Consider the following 22,019-nt stretch of genomic DNA (forward strand, 5'->3'; position numbering starts at 1 on the left):
TACTCTGGATGTGACCTGAGACCAATCTCTGCACCTTCATGGGCCTCAGCTTACTCGTCTAACAAAATAAAGGGGTTAGACCATATGGCTGGGGAAGTTTGTCCCATTTCCAGAATTATGATCATCTGATTATAAACTGAAATTAACTCCAACATGGAAGTCATTTCCTGAATCAGCTCTCTGCGTACAATCAGGCCAAAGGCTTGTTAGAATTAAGATAAAAATTAAGATGGAGCTAGAAAAATAAAAAAGGAGAAAAAAGTATCAAATGTAACCGGCTACCTGACATATTTTAAAAGTTTCTAGTACTGAAAAAGGTGATTTGGACAGATGAAAGGACACTCCTAACATCTCTAGTCCACAAATTCTTCTGTCCACTCAGACCCACAGTCCTAGTTTAGGCCCCCTTCACTTTCCTCCCTAACTATTGCAACAGGCTTTTTGTAGGTTTCCCTCCCTAAAGTTTTTCACTCATCTATCACAGGAATCTTTCTAAATCACAGGTCTTTCCTACTCAGTGAGTTCCAGGGGTTCCCTATGATCTCCAGAAACAAACCCAAAGTCCCCTGGCATTTAAAGCTCTTTGTAACCTTGCTGGTCTCTTATTTACCTGTCTAGTCTTTTACCCTGCTTCTTTGCCAAGAACTCTGATATAGCTCTACTGACTTTCATTTCACAAAACATGAAATTTCACCTATTTCTATACCTTTGACCTGGCTGTTTCCCATAACTTGCATGCTCTGCTCCTCTTCCCTCAACTTTTCAGTTGCCCAGCTGCCATAAAGATAACAAAAAAAAAATTTTTTTTAAAGCACTTCATTCAGCCAATATGTGAATTCCTTGCCAAGCAGAGTTATAGACCTAATAGCAAAAATAGTTTCGAATATTTATTTGTCAAATATAAGGGAAAGAAGCAAAGAGAAATGGGAGTGAACTCAGCATAAAGAAAGTTTGGCAAGAAATTTACCAAACCAAAATTGTATCTAGGACATTTAAGAAGCTAAATAGAGGAAAACAAAGAGATGAAAGATGGAAAAGAAAAGGAAAGATTAAAAAACAAAAAACCTCTTATCCACTGGAAAAATTGAGGTCATTTGCTGAAGCTCCCTCTCCTCCTTTATTCTTGTTTCTACAAGCTCATGTCCCCTATATCCTTAAAAAAAATTTTCACTTCATCCATCTATTCTTTGATCTAAACTCCTATAGAAAGCTAAATGCCATTGCTGCCTCCATTTCCTCCTCTTTCACTTTGAAACCCTCTACAATCTGGTTTTTGTCATTATTATCCAACTGAAACCTGTTACAGTTAAAGGACTGTTTGACTTAAACTGTGATCGCGAAAATATGGTTTCAAGACAGTGTCTTGAGTTAAATCAAAAATAAAGTGGTCGCCATGGGAAAAATTCCCAAATATGAAATACACCCAAGTCAACTGGGTTTTATGGAGATTTTAATTGATACAAATTAAGGAATTAATGAAAGGGAGAGAGAAAGTAAGAGGAAATAATGAGAAAAGGTGTAGGCCAGCCTAGGCTTAAGCCTTAAGAGAGAGATCAGTCTTTAATCCACTCACCACAAGATTTGTCCCAAGCAAGATTCTAGTGTTCAGAGAGACCCACCAGTTCAGCTCCTCAGCTCAACTAAGTTCAGCCACCGAGCCCTCCAATTCAATTTTGGCAAGCTCCCTCCTTTTAAAGAGAATTTTCTCCTATGTCACCTTCCCTAAGTTTTCACATCTACCAATCACAGTAGAAGTTTTCCAAAGGACTGACCATTCTTAATTCATACCTTCTTTAGTTCTCAACTTCTCTGGGTAGACTAAAACTTCTGAGTAAGTTCACACCTCTTTGCCCTTTGCAAGTTGCCTGACCTTTATAGGAACTTAGCACCTTTTTGTATTAGATCTAAAAATAGACTTAGCTTAAGGTTTTTGCCTCACTATAAGTATGAGTTAAGTACTTTTTCATTGTTCAGTAAGGAGTTTACAACTTTATCTTCTCCTAAAGTATGCTTATGTATGAGTAGAGTAATGTTAGAGTTCTCACATTCCTGATCAAGTACCTTCATTGTTTAAAATGGGGAATGGTCTTAACCAAATGTTCTAAGGTAGAGTCTGAGAATTTTTAACATTCACAAGTCTGAGAAATTTTAAGATTCACAAACCACTATGCCAATGAGCACTTAAATTGCTAAATTGAATGGCCTTTTCTCAATCCTGAAGCTCTCTGTGGCCTTTGATACTGTCATTCACCCTCTTCTCCTGGATACCCATTCCTCTTGGTTTTTGTGACATTTTTCTCTCCCAGTTCTTTTTACCTATGTGATCAACCCTCAGGGCTCCACTGATGGATTTATATCCAAGTGATGCCAAGTATATGTAGGCATTCCCTAAAGGTCTATGGTGGGCCATCTTCTCCATATGAACTTACTTAGAGACCTCCTCAACTTCCATAGATTCAATTAACATTCTATGCAGATAATTCCTACATCATTTTATTCAGCCCAAAACTCTTAGATATCTAGAACTGGCATATAGGGAATTCAAACTCATTATCTGCGCCCTGCCCCCCCCCCACCTTCTCTTTTGAACTTCCCTGTGAAGGGTACCATCTTCCATCCATCCTCTCAGTCACTTGGGTTCATGAGACTTCATTCAATTTTAGCCTCAATTCCTCATGTGTACTCACTACCCTTAGTTAATCTACTGTTAATTTTTGTTTCTACTTTCATGTCTCTCAGATATGATCCCTTCCTTTAAAACTCACTCACACAGCTAATACTCTGATTTAAGGTCTCATCAACTCATGTCTGGGCTACTGCAATAGCTTTTAGGCTTCCTGTTTTAAGTCTCTCCTCATTTTGATCTACACTCATTTGCCAAAGGCATTTTTCTTAAGCAAAGATGTGACCCTACTCAATTAACTCTAGTGGATCCCTATCACCTTCAACATCAAATATAAAAACCTCTTTAGCTTTCGAAGTCTTTCACAATCTGTCATCCTTTTACCTTTCCCAGGCTTACATTTTATTAACTTCTATACTCTACTATAATCTATCAAAACAGAACTTCTTACTGTTCCCTGAACAAGGCATTCCATTCCCCAACTCCATTCCTTATCACTGGCTATCCTCCATACGTGGATGCTTCCCCCTCCCAACCTCAAGACTCAATTAAAATGTCACATTATGCAGCAGGCCTTTCCTTCTCTAACTGCCCTGCCTGTGCTCCCTTTGCTCTTGCCTTCCCTCTGACATTACTTCCCATTTACATCAATATATAACTTACATATTATTTCACATTTAAGAACAGGAGATCCTTGAGGGAAGGGGGCCATATTTTTGCCTTTTTATCCCAGCTGCCTAGCACACAGTTTTTAATATATGTTTTGATTTCATTTCAAATCTTGACCCTGAACAGTTCAACTATATATCTATATCTATACACTCTACCTTTGAATCTGTCCCCTTATCCCATTTCCTCAACACCAACTCCCCAAATTCCAACTCTGGGTTACCCTTAGCATCTATTTCCTCTATTATCATTCATGTGCTATTAATTGTGCTAGAGAAGTCACATGACCAAACGGAAACCTCATCTGAACTGGGCCTTCATACATCAAGGTAATCCTTATGCCCTTCTCTAATGAATTATCTCAGAATTGCTCTTATAAATTTTTTTAAATCTCTTACACCATTTCCTCTTTTATCCTGAGAAGCAAAAGGCTACTCTCTTATGTTATGAAGACTATTCACCAAGAACTCATTCTTCTAGAACTCAATTCTCCTTGAAATCCTCCCTCATTCTTTCTTCCTTTGCCATGGTTTTTTAAAGTGGTCCTTCTACCAAGGCCATCCCCTCTTCTATATCTTAGGCCATATAACTTCCAGTCTTCCCTAGAAGTTTGCTACTGCAATCATCCTAATATATTGGCTTATTCTTTGCTGCCATCAAGCATGTCAAAGTATCCCTTACCCTTCAAAAACCTTCATTTGACCCTTTCATGCACTCATAACTATTGCCCTCTTGCTTTTCATTTTTATGAACTCCTATAAAGAGGCTTTCTATATTCATCACTTCCACTCTTTCATCATTCACCTAACTTTTCAAGTCTGGCTTCCAAATTGATGACTTTTTTCTCACTTATCTCTGTTAACACTGTTCACCAATTGCTTGCCCTCTACCTGAATAAGCTCAGTCTGGTTCTCCTTCCCAGTCTCCTTTACCTGATCATCATTCACACATTCTAACCCAGTATGAATGTAACTCCAAGGTTCTGTCCTGAGCCCTCTTCTCTCTTTCATAACCACATCAACTCACTTGGGTTTACCTATAACTTTTCTGCAGATGATTCCCAAAAAAGCATGCATATCTCTAGTCCTAGTCTCCCTGCTGAGTACCAATTTCCTTTCACCAACTGCTAATTGGACATTCTCCTGGATGTATTCCCACCTGGAAGCATTTAAAATCCAAAGTATCCTAAATAGAGCTCACTATCTTTACACTCAAAACCACTACCTAATTCCTTTGGTTTTTTTGAGGCCACAAATAGTCATCCTTCCAAACATCCAAGTTCACAACCTCAGTCATTCCTAGTCTTTTTTCTCCCTCACTAACATAAGTAGTTGCCAAGATCTTTGCATCTCTTGCATTTGTCCTTCTTAATACTCACAAGGTCAACATCCTAAATGAAACTAGATTCATCAACTCTTTGTCTTGTTCCTCTTTCCTTAAATAATGAATAAAAAGTGTTTGTCCAAGCCAATTATAGAGCAACTTCCATGAGGGCAGGGACCCTGTCCTTAGTACCCTGTACTCAGTCCTGAGGAAAGAGAGAACAAGATGAAAGATAGGTGAATAGGACGATTAAAAAGGGGGAGAGGCAAGATGATAAAAGAGAATCTGGGAGAAGAAAATGGAGAGAGGAGTGAATGAGGGGAAGGGCAGTAGAGCGGGGGAGAGGAGAAAGAAAGAAAAGAGAGGGGGCGTGGAGAGAATAGAAGATAAGAGGAAGAAAGGGGGAGAGGAGAAAGGGAAGAGAGAAGAGGAAAGCAAGAGGAGAGATGCCAGAAAGGGATGCGGAAAGGAGAGTAAAGGAGAGGAAAAGAGGAAGGACAAGAGAGGGAAAGAAGGTGGAAAGGAGGAGAGAGGGTGAGGAGAGTGAGAAGAGGGAAATGAGGAGAGACAAAAGGTAAGGATTGAGGAAGAACGAAGAGAAGAGGAGGAAGAACGGGAGAGAAGGAAGAGGAGAGCAGAAAAGTAAAAGTGGGAAAGAAGTCAGAGAGGGAGTGGAGGAGGTGGCCAGGGTGAAACGAGAAGAGAAAGAGCGGGGAAGGGGGAAAGCGGAGGGAGGCTAGGGTGGCCGGGAGATGAGAGAAAGGTGGAAATACATAGGGAGGAGACAGGGGAAACGAGGAGTGGGGGTACAGGGCAAAGGTGAAAAAAGAATAGACTAGGAGGAACCTAATTGTTTCCTATATGCCAGGAATTGAGGCGTGCACTGAGTAGACAGTAAGAAATGTTGGTAAAAGCTGAAGTGAGGTCGAGGCGCACTTCCCTGAGCCCCACGTTGTCCCCTCCTCGTAGGGGCAGGTCAACGCCAGCTGGAGCCCCCAGTCCGGAGGAGTTGAGCCCAGACCTCAGACGGCCCGAACAAGTACGGAAGCATCCCAGTCTAGCGGCGGAGGCATACCTCTGCCCCACACATAAAGGAGCAGCGGCTCTGCCGTGACCGCCACTGAACCACCAAGCAAACAGGTCGGAACTCACTCTCCCTTCTCCCCAAGTCCCTGCGGCCCACCAACTTCACGTTCATTCTGCTCCTCCATCCCTCGCTAACGCGTTCAGTAAATACCTGGAGCTCCACTGCGCCGCCATAATACTCGAGTACGCAACTTCCGCTTCCCCGGGCCCTCCCGCTTTACCTCGAGGGTAAGGCTGGGTAGGTGTGTGAAGAGGAAGTGAGTAATAATTGATTTCAAAACCTGAATATTGAGCAGCAGTCGGTATTTTCAGAATTGGATTTTTAATTTTTTCCTGTTTTAAAATAATCCAATATCTTGACACCAAATCTTGAGAAGCAGGAACTTCCCAAACCACCAAACTTTGAAATGCCAAAATGGGGGGCGAGGGAAAGTGCTCAAGAAAACTACAAAGACCAGCGTACACCAATGTAGACAGGAGGTTCCGCGCAATGCATAGTGGATGTTGTAGTCCTGTCTGGCCGCAATGCTTGCTGGGAACTAGAGTTTTTCTTGTTCCCTTTCCCTGTGCTGGCTGGAGGATTGCCCTGGAGTTAGAGATTTCAAATCTTACCTCTGACTGCTAACTACAAAAATAACCATAGAAAAAAACAGAACAGCAATGGCTAGAAGAAGAATTCTGAACCAAGAGTTAGAAATTATCTTAAATGATGAAAGAATTTTGATAATCTGATATTGAAACACTTTTGTACTACGAAATTAGTGCAATTAGGTTGGCAAAGAAGCTATTGTTTGAGTAAAAATCTTTGCCTCAATAATTATTATTTAAGATGCAACGTTCAAGATATATAGGAAGCAAATAAATATTTAAGAACTATTTTGCAATAGATAAGAGTTTAACAGGATTAAAATAGTTTCAGAGGAATTGTAAACTATTAAACATATGAAATGTTGCTTCAAACAATTAATAAATTCAAATTCAAACAATATAGAGTTTTCATCTCATCCCCAGTAAATTGGCAAAGATGACAAAAGATAAGCATATATTATATTGAAGAGGCCATGGGAAGATAGAGCACCTGATATACTATTGTTGGAACTATATATTAGTTCAACTATTTGGGAAAGCAATGTGGTAGTATGTTTAAAAAGTGACTAAAATGTTTAACAAGGATACATTGCTGTCTATGTCAAATACCCATGAGGAAATAAATGAATGAAAGAAATTTACTGCATACATCAAACTATTCTTGTGAACAAGGTTTGTTGGTAGCAGAGAACTGGAAACAAAGTAGCTTTCCATCAATAAATGAATGGCTACATGTAATGGAATATCACTGTGCATGAGAAATAGTGACTATAAAAATTTTAGAGAAGCATAGGAGACAGTGACAGGAAGTAAGTAAAACAGTATGTACAACTACAGCAATATAAATGAAAAAAGCAAAAACAAAAACACTATAATGACCAATCTTGGCCCTAGAGAAGAGTTTTTAAAATGTACTTACTTTGCTTCATTGAAAAAGTTGAGGACAATGGGAATAGAATATGGTATAATCTCTCAGACTGGGTCAATACATTGATTGGTTTTGTTGAACTGCTTTTTCTCTTTCAAAAATTACTGTTATGGGAGTTGGATCATTTGGTGAGGACGAAGGTGATCAAAGGATAGATAGACTCTGAATAAAAGATGATAATAAAATGACTAGTATTAATAGAATACTTTATAAATATCTCATTTGATCTTCACAACAACCCTGGGAGGGAGATACTATTATTATCCATATTAAATTAATAATACATTTATAGACTCCATCTAACTTTACTTTTTCCAAACATATTTAAGTTTGTGGTGATGGTCCAAAACACTGCTTCTGGTTGTTAAATCTTTTTAGGGTACTTCCGGGTAAACATGGCGACAGTCTAGACACAGGATTCTTCCTCTCCTCATCCCCTACTGATATAGACTACCTCAAAAAGCCAAAAAAACCCAAATTCATATGAACAAAGGAACTCTACAGTAGGGCACAGCTTTGAAGGTACCTGGGATTTGGGCATTTCCACACCATAAGGGGGATTAAAAAGCTTCCACCAAAATGCAAGCTGATCCACTCTTCCCCTACCCCACCCATGGAGCCAGAGTCAGAACCAGAGGGTGCTAGAATCAGTTATTGAGCAAGGGGCACCTCTAGAGCGTGTGAGGGGCACCTCTAGGTCCTTGGCAGCTGAGGAAGACCACCAAACACTTACCCCTTAGAGCAGCTAAACCTAAAACCTCAGCAGGCTGAAGAACACAGAACGTGGGCACCCATGGAGAGATAACACTGAGAAGGGCAGCAAACAGCAGAAGCTACAGAGACTACAGAGTTGGCCTCAGGCAAAATCCTTCCTCCTTAGCTCCATACACAGAGAACCTGCCCTCCTCCCTCAGATTTCTGACTGGAAAGGGAAGGAAAAACAACCATAGTTCTGGGAAAATTGGAAGACAGTATGGGAGAGATTAGGTTTGGATCAATATCTCATACCCTACACCAAGATAAACTCAGAATGGGTGAATGACTTGAATATAAAGAAGGAAACTATAAGTAAATTAGGTGAACACAGAATAGTATACATTTCAGATCTCTGGGAAAGGAAAGATTTTAAGACCAAGCAAGAGTTACAAAAAAATCACAAAATGTAAAATAAATAATTTTGATTACATTAAATTAAAAAGGTTTTGTGTAGACAAAACCAATGCAACCAAAATTAGAAGGGAAGCAACAAATTGGGAAACAATCTTTATAACAAAAACCTCTGACAAAAGTCTAATTACTCAAATTTATAAAGAACTAAATCAATTATACAAAAAATCAAGCCATTGTCCAATTCATAAATGGGCAAGGGACATGAATAGGCAATTTTCAGGCAAAGAAATCAAAACTATTAATAAGCACATAAAAAAGTGTTCTAAATCTCTTATAATCAGAGAGATGCAAATCAAAACAACTCTGAGGTATCACCTCACACCTAGTAGATTGGCTAACATGACAGCAAAGGAAAGTAATGAATGCTGGAGGAGATGTAGCAAAATTGGGACATTAATACACTGCTGGTGGAGTTGTGAATTGATTCAACCATTCTGGAGGGCAATCTGGAACTATGCCCAAAGGGTGATAAAAGACTGTCTGCCCTTTGATCCAGCCATAGCACTGCTGGGTTTGTACCCCAAAGAGATAATAAGGAAAAAAAACCTGTACAAGAATATTCATAGCTGCACTCTTTGTGGTGGCAAAAGAATTGGAAAATGAGGGGATGCCCTTCAATTGGGGAATGGCTGAACAAATTGTGGTATATGTTGGTGATGGAATACTATTGTGCTCAAAGGAATAATAAACTGGAGGAATTCTATGTGAATTGGAATGACCTTGTCAACATGGAATCTAGGAATCCCAAACTTGTTACCTAGTGAGATCTGATGAACCCTAAATTTCAGGACTAGCTTGTAGATTGGAGACCCCAAAGCTTGTACTTGTTCCCTGTTCCCATGAGAATCTACCCTGAAGGGAATCCTGAGCTAGCAGTTTCAGACTGAGTGGGAGACCCTCAGGGAAATGACAATCCTGCTTGGGTGAGATAAGCATATGCTAAGGACCCTCTTTGTTTTAGGTAGTCTCCCCTATTGTATCAGACCCTTTCCCAAGAAGATCCACACCTGGGCAGGAACCATCCTTTAGTATCCATTGAAAGTAGCCCTTTTTCTTACACACTAGCCTCTACCTATGATTCCTTTTCCAAGCTTGATTGTGTCCTGTCCAAGTAGTTTGAACACTCCCATTTCCTTTGTAGCTATTGTGATGTCAATCATCTTTCCCTGCCCCTGGACTCTCCAAATGGTATATAGGTTCCCCAAATTCTTTTGTTCCTGGAGTTGTCATCTAGCATGGTGGCACTCCCAGGGGTCAGTGACCAGAGCAGCCAGAGTTCAATCCAGACTCTATGCAGTCTTGGGGAGTGAGGATCTCTGTTGTTGAGGCCTTTTAGCACTGAATACTTTTAGCCCTTGATTAAAAATTTTGTATAAAATGGTACAGAGGGAAGTGAGCAATTCAGGAGAATATACAATAATAGCTACATTGTAAAGAAAAGTTACTTCGAAAGATTTATGAACTGATCAATATGACTCGACTCTTGATTGGCATCCTGATGATTGACATGTCTCATTTATTTTGCTATTTTTAATGAGGTCTTTAGAGATTGGATTTGTATATAGGTAGGAAAATCACCAAACATTTTTTTCAAAGAAAGAAAAATACCTTTTTGTACCTGTTTGTTTTTCATATTTAATAGTTTCCCTTAATTTCTATGTCCATAATTTCATGCATAACTTTTTTCTCGTATGCTATACATTGGAGCTACCATGTTGAATCTAACGTGTAGTTATGCTAAATATCATTTATTAAACATTTACTGTGGGCCAGATGTAGCAAGATTTTAAAATACATTTTCAGAATTTTATATGGAAATGCTCCTGTTTTTGTGTTTGTATAGTTTAACAAAAAGAGTGTGATTTGCTAATATCTGATGTAAAAATTGATTTATGATATCAATTTAGATATATGAAAACTGATTAATCACAGGTAAGGACTGTGTCTTCTCTTATACATTCCTTTCCTATACCTACATGAAAATAGTAGTTAGGAAGGAACCCTTGTCTTAGGGTTTTGAGAAATTTTCCTATATTGTCATTTATAGTCTCTGTTTTTTCCTATAGTTTACCTCTTTAAAAATAGTTTTAAGAAATCCCATTAAAAAATAAAAGCCTTTGAAGTAAAATGACTATTTTGTAAACAAAAATGGAAAAATTTTCTAATATAGTCTAAAGCATAGGGGTAGTATCTCTGGTATGGAGGTGTGACAAGGAAATCACTTTAAAAGACTGATATATATTAATTTAAGGTCACCAAGGAATTCAGCTATGTAATTCCTAAATGAAAACTCAAGTCAGCAGTCAACCTTTTATAGAGTTTAATTACAAACAGGAGGAAGAAAGGAATTAGAGAGAGAGAGAGAGAGAGAGAGAGAGAGAGAGAGAGAGAAAGAGAGAGAGAGAGAGAGAGAGAGAAAAGGGGAGAGAAGGGAATAGGGCTTAAATACCCCTTCTGTTTAGGCTGGGCCAAAAGGCCCAAGCCCTTAGATAGCTGGGGCAAAGAAAGGAGATCAGTCCCTATTACTCACGTGACCAAAATGGAGAAACAGTCTCCGGGACCCCACCTTCAGCTTCCTTCAGAGCAAGCTTCTCAGAGCACCTCTCCAACCACTCAGAGCCAAAACTCTCCAACCCCCCTTCAGTCCTCAGACCCCTCTATCTTTAAGGAAACCATCCAAGTTCCCTCCCCTCAGTTCTCACATCTACCAATCACTGTCCATCATTTTCCCTGTGCCAATGGTGGCTCTAGCTTAACCCAGGACCGCCCAGAGGTCTGTGGCTTTGCACATGTCTGTTGGAGGTCATATTCTCAAATAATTAAATCTTGATCTTTTGCTACAGCCCTTCCTAAATCCTGTTACCCTGAGTAGGGTAGAGATTGGAATAATTAAATTTTGATCTATGCTGCAGCCCTTCCTAAATCCTGTTAGGACTGAGTAGGGTGGAGATTGCAATTTCCAAGACTTGGTTCTGTCATTCCAAGTATCTCCATTGTATCAATTCTAAAATCAATCATGACTCAAAGAAATTCCTCTTCTATGCTTAAGCATAGGTCAAAGTCCTTTCCATTGTTCAGCAAAAGGTTTCTGTCCTAAAGTAATCTTAAGAAGGGAGGAGGAGGAACCTCCCATGCCAATGGGGTTCACATTCCAATAGCCAAGACCCACTATCAATAGGAAATTTTTCAAGTATGAAATTTCCCAATGGTGAAATTTCCAACATTTATAAGTCTAAGAAATTTTAAGGTTTACAGAGGGCTTGTCCTGCCCTTCTAGGGCAGCTCTCCAGCCTCTGACCCCCACCTGACACCCAGCTCTCACTTGTGGCTCCCAGGAGGTGCTAGCATGCGGTAGCGGCCATACCCTGGGCAATGGCTTTGACAGGCCAGCTAAACCTTGTGAGGGTAGCCATTGGGTCGTCGTGGACCCCTGGTGAACCAGGAATTTGCACACCCAGACGCAGCAACAGCAACACACTGTGGAGTGCTTAGGGCGTGTGGGAGCACAAAAGACAACACGGCCATCCAATGAAGCTGAGGAAGTCTCCAGGTGTAACGACGTACCAATGGACCCAGGCTTCCAATGCTGAGAGAGTGGGACTGCCTCTGTGCATCGACTTTTCCACTTAAATCTCCTTCACGCACAGGTGTCTTTGTGCACACTCATCTATCCTACAATAGATGAAAACGCACAAAGACAATCGTCATCCTCGGTTACCGAGAGACTACTACTAAAGAGTGATTTTTGACTATTTAATAGTTCTGTATTTTTTCTAGTTGACATTAATGGAGGTCCCACTGATATCTGAAGTCCCAGCTGCCTGAGCCCTGCTAATGAGGACCCCGAGACTTGAGGCACCTCACACAACCCATTTGGGATTGGGTCAAGAGTCCGGTTAGCAAGGGCCAGGTAAGTGGCTCTCGGAGGTGGGACTCACATCTCGTGTTTGGGAGTGACTTGCTCTTTAATTAGGGGATTATTAGTTGGGCTTCTGTGGGGTACACAGAGCCCCATTGCCCATAGACCCCCCGGGCGCTATCGGACATGAGTAACAGCTTATCTGCTGTCCCCCCATAAAAGGTGGGGACAGTCAGAAGCCCGAAGAACCACCTAGAAATACAGCCGCAAGTTACATGGTTTCGAAGTATGGACCTGATGCAAGCAAGTATTTAGATAAATGACAAACGGTGACAAGGGCCAATCCAAATGTAAGCTGGCCAAGGTGGGGTTCATTTAATGAGGAAAAGATATTGTTTCTACAATCTGTTTTAAGCGAAGCAGGTCCAGAGATTGAAGAACAAAGAGAAGCCTTCAACCAATGGCTGGAGGAATGCACCCGAAGAAAATCCAGGTCAGAACGGTCATAAACTGGGAGAAGGGTAAGAACCAGAGAGAGGTGAGGGCAGGAGAGCAGGTCAGAGGCGTGAATGGTTGGCTGAAAGCTTTGAATGGGAAACTCCGGAGTGTAAGAGCCTGAGTGTTCAACTGAAAGTCTGGGTAACTGCTTTAAGTTGATTAATAGAGAAAATTTCTTCATGAATTGAAATGCCATGGCTTGAAGTTTAAATGGTTATAAAGTTTTGCAAAAAAGCTTCTCATAGAAGCTTAAGAACTTAAGTTCTGGATTTCTTCTCAAAATTTTCTATGGGCTTTTGTTTATATTGTATGTCTAATGGATTTCTTAGGCGGAGACTTCACTAATAATTTCAAATGCTTGTGATTTAAACATTAGCAAACAATGTCTGAAAGATGTTAACAATGAATTCCTCCCAAAAGTTTGAAGAGGCGAGACCAGAGTTGGCAATTTGGATATAGGAATATCCAGCAGGAGACAAAAGGAGGTCCAGAAAAAGGTCTTAATTTTTTTCCTCCCAAAGTTTTGGTATGGTTAATCTGTGAAATATTTTGTATCAAGTGCAGTTAATATTGGCAATAAGATGCATTTTATTCTAGGTATTAACTTGGTTATTCGAGTGCTATAATTTCACTTTTTTTTCAAGCTGTTAATTGTTTTCAAATAGCAAGGTTTTTCTGAAATGCATGTGTGTGAGTTCTGGATTAAAGAAATTTCATTTTAGGATGGTCAACTACAGACCTGACTGGTCATTGAATTGTTGAAAATGACGAGAAATATTAGGGAAAGGCATCGCTTTAAATAATAAGGAAACCCTGAACGTTTTTAAACACAAATTTCCTCTCTAGCTGGGGCTTTAACCTTAGGCCAAAGTGGTTTTTGAGGCAAGGCTAAAAGAAAGGCAAATTTGGAGACAAAAGTAAATTAGAGTTAAGGTAAAAAAGGGAAAGGAATAGTAGAGGTATTCATAGTTAAAGGTAATTTTTAAGCTTTTCTTAGTAATCCTAAATTTTGTGTTTGGAGGAAAAATGTTATGGGTTTTAGTTTCTGAAAAAGTAAACTATAACCTGATTTTTTGAATTTTTAAAGTAAATTTGCAGAGTGCAACCATTACAATAGATAGATTTTTGTTTTAAAAGACCAGTGAATACAGATGACCAATTTTACTTTGTAAATGGAGAGAACTAATGGTTTTGCGAGCATTATTTCAGATGATCATTGGCACATGACAGCTAATAGAGAAGGGAATTTCTCACCTGGGAAACTCTTAAGAAATTTCTAGGAATGCCTTGTATTTTGCCACCCCAGTTCTGGAGTGTAGGTGAAGTGATTAAAACCTATTAAAGTTTTATTTCAAGACGTTTCTTAGGAGCCAAAAGCCTGGACCAGATTTTCCTGCAGCCTAGAATCTGAAGGATTCCTGAAGACATCTCTATGAGAAATCCGAAGGAGCCCCCAAGATACTGAATCTGGATAAGTATTTTTTCTCATCATTTTCATTGACTTTAGAAATATTTCTGTAGCAGACATAAAACTGGCCATTTTATTTCTCCTGAGAATTTTATTTACCCTGAGCAAAGTTCATTTAAGTAGAGAACCAAGAAAGGACAGAGCTATTCCCCAAAGTTAGTCGAAGTAGGAAAGTTTAAAATAGGAGCTTTTTACCTGGTTAAGAGGTTTGAAAGTAAAATCTGTTAATTTGAGAAGTTGCAGCAAAGACTCCAGAGTGCTAGTGTTATGGGGTATAGATGTGTACCCCTGGGGTTCGGGAAAGATACTTTTTGCAAGAATGCAAGACTCCAAAACTTAGCTTAAAAACAAAAAGAGAAATTTATTAATTTAGGAGGTAATGTTGAGAATGGCCAGGAGGATAGCAAGGTGGAACAGCAAGATGGGGAGCAGTTCCTTGGGAGGACAGCATGAAGGGAAAGGCTGTTCCCCATGAGGACAACATGGAAGAAAAAGCTGTCCCCCAGACGATATCAGTTCTGGGGATTTTATACTCTTTACAACAGATGCTGTCATGGTGACCTAGAGTGCTAGTCACTCAGGAATTTGGTGGGGTGAGGTGGTCATCTGACTGGGGTCTGCCTGGAGGCATAAAGATTCCTTAACAAACAGATATCTTGAGGTGCAGCCTGGAGGTGCATCTCTCTGTCCATAATAATTTGCCTGAGTTTCTGGGGGTACAATGCCCAGGTCACTAGTTTGTCTCAAAGTAGTATTGACATGGGCACTGTACCCCAGAAACTCAGGCGAACTATTATTAGGGAAACTCCCTTTCTCCCTTCCATCCTTGTTACTTTGAACCTGGAAACACCCAATGACCCTCCCTTAGGGTCCTGAGATGACTATCTACCTTTGAACATCATCTAGATTTAAAATGGACAAAGAGATGAATCTTTTATTCCCCCAGGCAGACCCCAGTCAGATGACCACCTCACCCCACCAAATGCCTGAGGGCTTACCACTCTAAGTCACATCCCCACCAGGATATAGCATCTGTTGTAAAAAGTATAAAAACCCCAGAACTGATGTCGTGGGGGGGAACAGCCTTTCCTTTCATGCTGCCCTCCCAAGGAACTGCTCCCCATCTTGCTGTTCCACCTTGCTATCCTCCTGGCCATTCTTAACATTACTCCCTAAACTAATAAATTTCTTTTTGTTTTTAAGCTAAGTTTTGGAGTCTTGCATTCTTGCAAAAAGTATCCTTCCCGAACCCCAGGGGTACACCTCTACCCCATAACAGTATCAGAAGAAGTTAGGAAGAATGATGGAGCCAAAAATAATTGTTAGTAATAGAAGATAAATTTATTTTAAATCTGGAGCATGGTTAGTGAGAATTGCCATCTAAGGGTGAATTGTATGGGAAGATAATTGGGAAAAGAAATGCTATGGAGGAAATTGGTTATTGATACAGTCACAAGGATGAATGGAAGGGCTAAGTTTCTGTCAAGTTCTACAGATGATTCTGATCATTGCCAATTTACACATGGCATTAATATTCCAAATTATGGGAGCTATTCTCCCTCATTTTAAGTTACTTCCCACTTTTCTCCTGTTAATAGCAAATTTTCGGTATGATGAAAGGAGCCTCGGGATGACAAGGTGTAGAATATGGAAATTGGGGAGGCAGATAGAAATTTTAGCCATTATGAATGAGTAAGCAAAAACTACTCAGACTCTACTTTAGAAGATTTGATTAAGCTATTCCCTATTTTTTAACAAATGAAGATACTTAGTCAGGAATGTATTGAGAACTTTTAAAATTACTCCACCCTACTCAGACAGTGCCTTAGGGTAAGATAAAGTAATAAACTCCTGATTGAACAATGAAAGTCCCCAACTCACACCTTATAGTAAAGCCAAAATCTTAAGCTAGGTGGCCTATTTTTAGATCTAATACAAAAGGGTGCTAAGTACTTATAAAGGTTAAATTAATCACTAAAAGGTCAAGCAACTTACAAAAGGCAAGCTTAACAAAAGAGGTGTGAAGTACTCGGAGGATTTAATCTAACCAGAGAAGGTGAGAACCAAAGAAGATGAGAACTAAGAATGAGCAGTCCTGGGAAAAAGCGTCTACTGTGATTGGTTGAAGTGAAAATTTAGGGGAGGTGACATAAGAGAAAAATTCTTTAAAAGGAAGGGGTAAAAGGTAATTTAGTAGTTGGAATTTGGAGTTGAAGTGAGGGAGATTTTGAATTCAGTTTGGAGGATGATTTCAGTTCGGAGTGAAAGAACCCAGCTTGGAGATGATCTTGTAGTGAGTGATAAAGACTGATTTGCTCTCCCTTAAGCTCAGGCCTAGGCCTTCCCTTAATTCGTTCATTTTTATTAATTAAAATCTCCATAAATCCCAGCTGACTTTGGTATTTTTCATATTTGGGAATTTCCCATGGTGACCACTTATTTAGATTTTAAGTCAAAACACTAAAATTATCCTTTACAGTTTGGCCAAAACCTTTACTGAGTTTGGCATTTACAGTTTTTAACATTACAGTGGCTAGGAAAACTAATTAATCCATTCCATAGCCAATCCATAGGCAGAAGTTCAATGGTAAATGAGTCCTCATTGCCAATGAATAAATACTCAGGAAAATGAAATGTGTACCCAAAACTAATTTAGTTAAGGCTACAACTCAGTCAAGTCAAAAGAATTATTTTAACAAAATTTTTATCTACAGACTTTACATTAGCTGACTCAGTTACAACATTATTTTTATTCATACTAGGTAATAGGTAATAGAAGTAAAAAGCCTAAGTTATGTAAGCATGGTTATAGTTGTTCAGTAGTTAAAGATGAATGAAAACAGTTGCAAAATCCCTCGCATCTCAACCTCCCGAAAGGGGTGTGTGTGAGGTGTGTGAGAGGTTTTTAAAAATAAGGAAAATTTAGAAGCATTTTTAATCTTGAGATTTTTGGAGTTCATTTCAATATTGAAACTTAAATTTGACTTTAAAAATAGTTTTAAACCTGAAATTGCCATGTAGTCATTTTAATGTGGTTTTGGTTTAAAAGTTTACTTAATGTTGGATGATATTTTAACTTTGGGCCACAAACAGGAGGTAGGGTCACTTCCAGATTTACAAAGTCTTGAATAGCCTGTAATATGGATTTTGTTTCTGCCTTTATACTTCTATAGTTTGTAGGGTTGCCTTTTTGTAATTATTTTGGTAGAGTGTGCAAATTACATAATTTTATAAGTGAGGAAAAGACATTACTAAAATTAATAAGATGGGATTGCAGATTTAAGATTAGCAGCATGGATAATCTTTGTAGTGAATAAGCATATATGGAGTTGACAAAGTCCTGTTAAAGAACATGTTTATGGATTTCTCTTAGTTTTCTCTTACAGCAGCAAGGGAGCTGTCTGATACAAAAGGAGGAATCTGCAGGAGGACAGAAGTCTTCCAGAGAGGAGGCTGAAAGCATCATCAGGACCCACCAGATTCAAGAGACTTAAAGACTTTGGGGAAATGGGGTAGTGTTTTGACTATTAGTTTTTGCCAAGGGCAGACTGCCTGCCTTTCTGGCTCAAATGTCAATGCCCTGGAGGCATTGGGAAATGCCCACAAATGCCAATTGTCCAAACCTGTATCCTTGGGTTTTCTCATCCTTAGGGATGGAGTCCAATCTCATATAGCATTACCCAATTGTCCATTTGTTTGGTCAGCAACATTCAGTCTTGACCAAAAGGGGTGTGTGTCAACATGGAATCTAGGAATTCCAAACTTGTTATCTAGTGAAATCTAATGAACCTCAATTTTCAGGACTAGCTTATAGATTGGAGACCCCAAAGTTGTACTTGTCCCTTGTTCCCATGGGAACCTACCTTGCAGGGAATCCCAAATTAGCAATTTGAGACTGAGTGGGAGACCCTCAGAGAAATGACAATCCTGCTTGGGTGAGATTAGCCCTATATAAGAACAAAGGTTCACGAGCAGCCTGTGACAACTACAGAGGCATCTCACTACTCTCCATTGCTGGAAAGATCCTCGCCCGTGTCATACTCAACAGACTCCTGTCATCTGTTTCAGAGCAGAACCTGCCTGAATCACAATGTGGCTTCCGACCAGATTGCAGCACCATCGACATGGTCTTCACGGTGAGGCAAATGCAGGAAAAATGCCTTGAGCAGAACCTGAGTCTCTACATTGTCTTCATAGACCTGACAAAGGCGTTTGACACAGTGAACAGGGACGCATTGTGAGTGATCCTCAGCAAGCTCGGTTGCCCAGCAAAATTCGTCAAACTGATTCAGCTCTTTCATGTCGACATGACAGGGGAAGTCCTATCTGGTGGAGAGACTTCCGATTGCTTCAACATCTCCAATGGCGTGAAATAAGGCTGTGTCCCCCCTCCGGTACTATTCAACCTATACTTCACCCAAGTATTACGACATGCTGTGATGGATCTAGACCTGGGCGTCTACATCAAATACCGACGGGATGGCTCACTATTCGACCTTCGCCGCCTGACTGCAAAAAAAAAAAGACAATAGAGAGACTCATCCTGGAAGCTCTCTTTGCAGATGACTGTGCTTTCATGGCCCACCAAGAAAATCATTTCCAAACCATTATGGACAGGTTTTCTACTACAACAAAACTGTTTGGCCTGACTATCAGCCTCAGCAAAACAGAGGTGCTGTTCCAACCTGCACCAAGGAGGCCAACGAACCAGCCATGCATTACAATGGACAGCACGCAGCTTTCTGATTGTCAACACTTTCAAGTACCTGGGCAGCACCATCGCCAACGACGGGTCCCTAGACCACGAGATCAATGCCAGGATCCAAAAGGCCAGCCAGGCACTCGGGCGGCTGCGCTGCAAAGTCCTCCAACACAGCAGTGTAAGCACTGCGACGAAGCTCAAAGTGTACAACGCAGTGGTCCTCAGCTCGCTCCTGTATGGTGTGAGACATGGACACTGTACCGGAAGCACATGAAGCAGCTGGAGCAATTCCACCAACACTCCCTCTGGTCAATCATGAGGATCCGATGGCAGGACCGAATCACCAACCAGGAAGTCCTCGACAGAGCCAACTCCACCAGCATCGAAGTCATGGTCCTCAAAATCCAGCTACGATGGTCTGGACACGTCATCCGCATGGACCCACAGCGAATACCAAGACACGTATTCTATGGTGAACTGTCAGCTGGACTCAGGAAACAAGGCCGACCAAAGAAAAGATTCAAGGATCAGCTAAAGTGCAACTTGAAGTGGGCTGGCATTACACCAAAGCAACTAGAACTCGCTGCCTCTGACAGAAGCAGCTGGCGAACCCACATTCACCATGCTGCCACCACCTTTGAAGATGAACGACGTCGACGTCTTGCCGCTGCGCGTGAACGCCGACACCAGGCCACAACCGCACCTCCCATAACAACTGGCGTCCCATGCCCCATGTGCCACAAACTGTGTGCCTCAGCCTTTGGACTCCAAAGCCACATTAGGGTACATCAATAGATGATAATGCACAAAGACAATAGTCAGTCACCGAGAGACTACCACTATAAGGACCCTCTTTGTTTTAGGTAATCTCCCCTATTGTATTAGAACCTTTCCCAAGAAGATCCACACCTGGGCAGAAACCATCCTTTAGTATCTATGGTTAATAGCCCCTTTTCTTACACACTAGCCTCTAGTTATGATTCCTTTCCCAAGCTTGATTGTATCCTGCCATTGTCGTTTGAACACGCCCATTTTCTTTGTAGCTATGGTGATGTCAATCATCTTTCCCTGCCCCTAGATTCCCCAAATGGTATACAGGTTCCCCAAATTCTTTTGTTCCTCAGAGTCCATCCTGAGTCGGTGGCACTCCCAGGGTTCAGTGACCAGAGCAGCCAGAGTTCAATCCGGACTCTGTGCAGTCTGTGCAGTCACAGGGAGTGAGCAGCTCTGTTGTTGTGGCCTATTAGAGCTGAGGTCTTTTAGCGCTGAACCCCTTTAGCCCTTGATTAAAGAGTGATTTTGACTATTTAATAGTTCTGTGTTTTTTCTAGTTGATGACAACCTCCAGGAATTGATACAAAGTGAAATGAGCAGAACCAGGAGAACATTGTACATAGAGACTGTGTTACACTGTGGTATAATCTCCAGTAGTGGCAATGCAGTATTCCTGAACATCCCGGAGGGATTTACAAGAAAGAACACTATCCACATTCAGAGGAAAAACTGGGAGTAGAAACACTGCAGAAAAACAACTGCTTGATCACATGGGTCGAGGGGGATACAATTGGGGTTATAGACTCTAAATGATCATCCTAGTGTGAACATCAACAACATGGAAATAGGTTCTGATCAAGGATACATGTTGCATTGGCTATGGGAAGGGTGGATGGAGGGGAGGAAGGGAAAGAATGTGATTCTTGTAACCAACGAATAATGTTCTAAATTGATGAAATAAAATTAAAATTAAAAAATATGTATATTAAAAATATATTTTTGGCAATAGGTTGCCTCCCCAAATGTTTCTGCCTCTGTCTCCTCTGCAAAGCAATTACTGTTACTATTTTTGTGTTGGTCTCTTTTCAACCAGATCTACTGAGGAAGGGGATGCAGATTTCCAGCTTCTCTCTTTTCCTCCTATTCTTGAAATAAACATTTTCCTTACAGGAGTTTAACAAAAAAGTTAAAGTTGCAAAGTTTTAAGGTTCACTAAACTTTAACAGGAGTAGCTAGCCCTGGTACTTCATGACAATGCAAATTGTTACAGGCATTGTTCTTCCTAAACTTTTTCAATTTGTTGATTCCATTCTTTTAATTTTCATCTCAGTCAATCCTGAAAAAGACTTGTAGATATTTTTAAAAATATTTTTATATGTTCTTTCCCTGTAAGTAGAAAAAAAGTCTTGCCTAAATTTCCCTCCTTCACATTCAATGATAGACCTTGCTAGATTCAGTAGAGGTAAAATGAGGAACAAGGCCAATGATTTTCAGGTTATTCAGAAACTGTGATGGCAAACCTATGACACAGGTGCCAAAAAGGATACAGAGCTTTCTCTGTGGGCACATCTGTGGTTGCCCATCAGAGTTCTTTACTAGAATGCCAGAGGGACTTGGGGAAGAACAGTTCCCTCACCTTCTCCATGCAACTGAGGATATTTCTCATTTCACCTAGCCCCTCTGCCCAGTAGCCAATGGGAGTACTTCCTTCTTCCCCTATCTGGAGTAAGGAGTGGGTAGGGGTAGGGCTCATATGCTATGTGAGGGTGCAGAGCAGACAGCAGCCTATTAAATCTGTGGTAAAGGTGATTCCTGTTGTGGGATTGGAGAAGAGCTAGATTTGAGGGGAGCTTGGCTCACAGCATGGCACATAGATAGAGGGGAACAGAGCATTGGGCCACTCTCCTCCCCCCTCTCCAAGTGCTTCTCATCACCTGCTCCTCTGCTCAGCAGCCCAATGGGAGTGCTTCCTCTCTCTCCTGTCTGGGGTAAGGGTGGGGCATGGGGGCAAGGAGGAGTGTGGGCCCTCACTCAGTCTAGAAGGTGGGGTGGAAGCAGAGGTTAGCACTCTGTCTAAAAGGTTTGCCATCACTGCTCTAGGAGATACATTAATGTCTTAAAAAAGATTGTGGTATAGATTAATAATCTCCAATTCAGTATCCCCTTACCACCATCTTTTCATGTGTCAAAATCATATCAGATTACAGGTTAAGAACAAGAAGAGACTTAAGAGGTCATTAGTCCAGGCACCTCATTTACAAGCAGAGGCACAGAGGGATTCAGTAATTTACTCAAAGCACAGAAGTAGGGAGGGAGATTTATGATCACCTT

General features: G+C 40.6%; 2 protein-coding genes across 3 annotated transcripts in view; one reads left to right on the top strand and one right to left on the bottom strand.

Moving 5' to 3' along the window:
• Positions 1-6,130, bottom strand: part of CWC22 (CWC22 spliceosome associated protein homolog) — an 88,401-nt gene extending 82,271 nt beyond the window's left edge. The window contains exon 1 of one of the 2 annotated variants that reach the window (XM_007494462.3): positions 5,853-6,130. The gene's annotated coding sequence lies outside the window, so the exon portion shown is untranslated. Of the gene's footprint in view, positions 1-5,767 lie in introns of both variants that reach the window. The other variant, XM_056794090.1, reaches the window with a different exon arrangement.
• A 5,431-nt stretch (positions 6,131-11,561) lies between these two features.
• Positions 11,562-20,574, top strand: LOC130453728 (uncharacterized). Its single transcript, XM_056794091.1, has 2 exons — positions 11,562-19,777; positions 20,246-20,574. Exon 1 carries the CDS (start codon positions 18,789-18,791, stop codon positions 19,707-19,709), a length of 921 nt encoding a protein of 306 aa, XP_056650069.1. The 5' UTR covers positions 11,562-18,788; the 3' UTR covers positions 19,710-19,777; positions 20,246-20,574.
• Positions 20,575-22,019: the final 1,445 nt, after the last annotated feature.

This window comes from Monodelphis domestica, chromosome 4, assembly GCF_027887165.1.
Source record: "Monodelphis domestica isolate mMonDom1 chromosome 4, mMonDom1.pri, whole genome shotgun sequence".
NCBI lineage: Eukaryota > Metazoa > Chordata > Mammalia > Didelphimorphia > Didelphidae > Monodelphis > Monodelphis domestica.

Excerpts from the sequence above, each read along its gene's own strand:
- LOC130453728 (XM_056794091.1), top strand. The coding sequence starts at position 18,789 with ATGGCCCACCAAGAAAATCATTTCCAAACCATTATGGACAGGTTTTCT.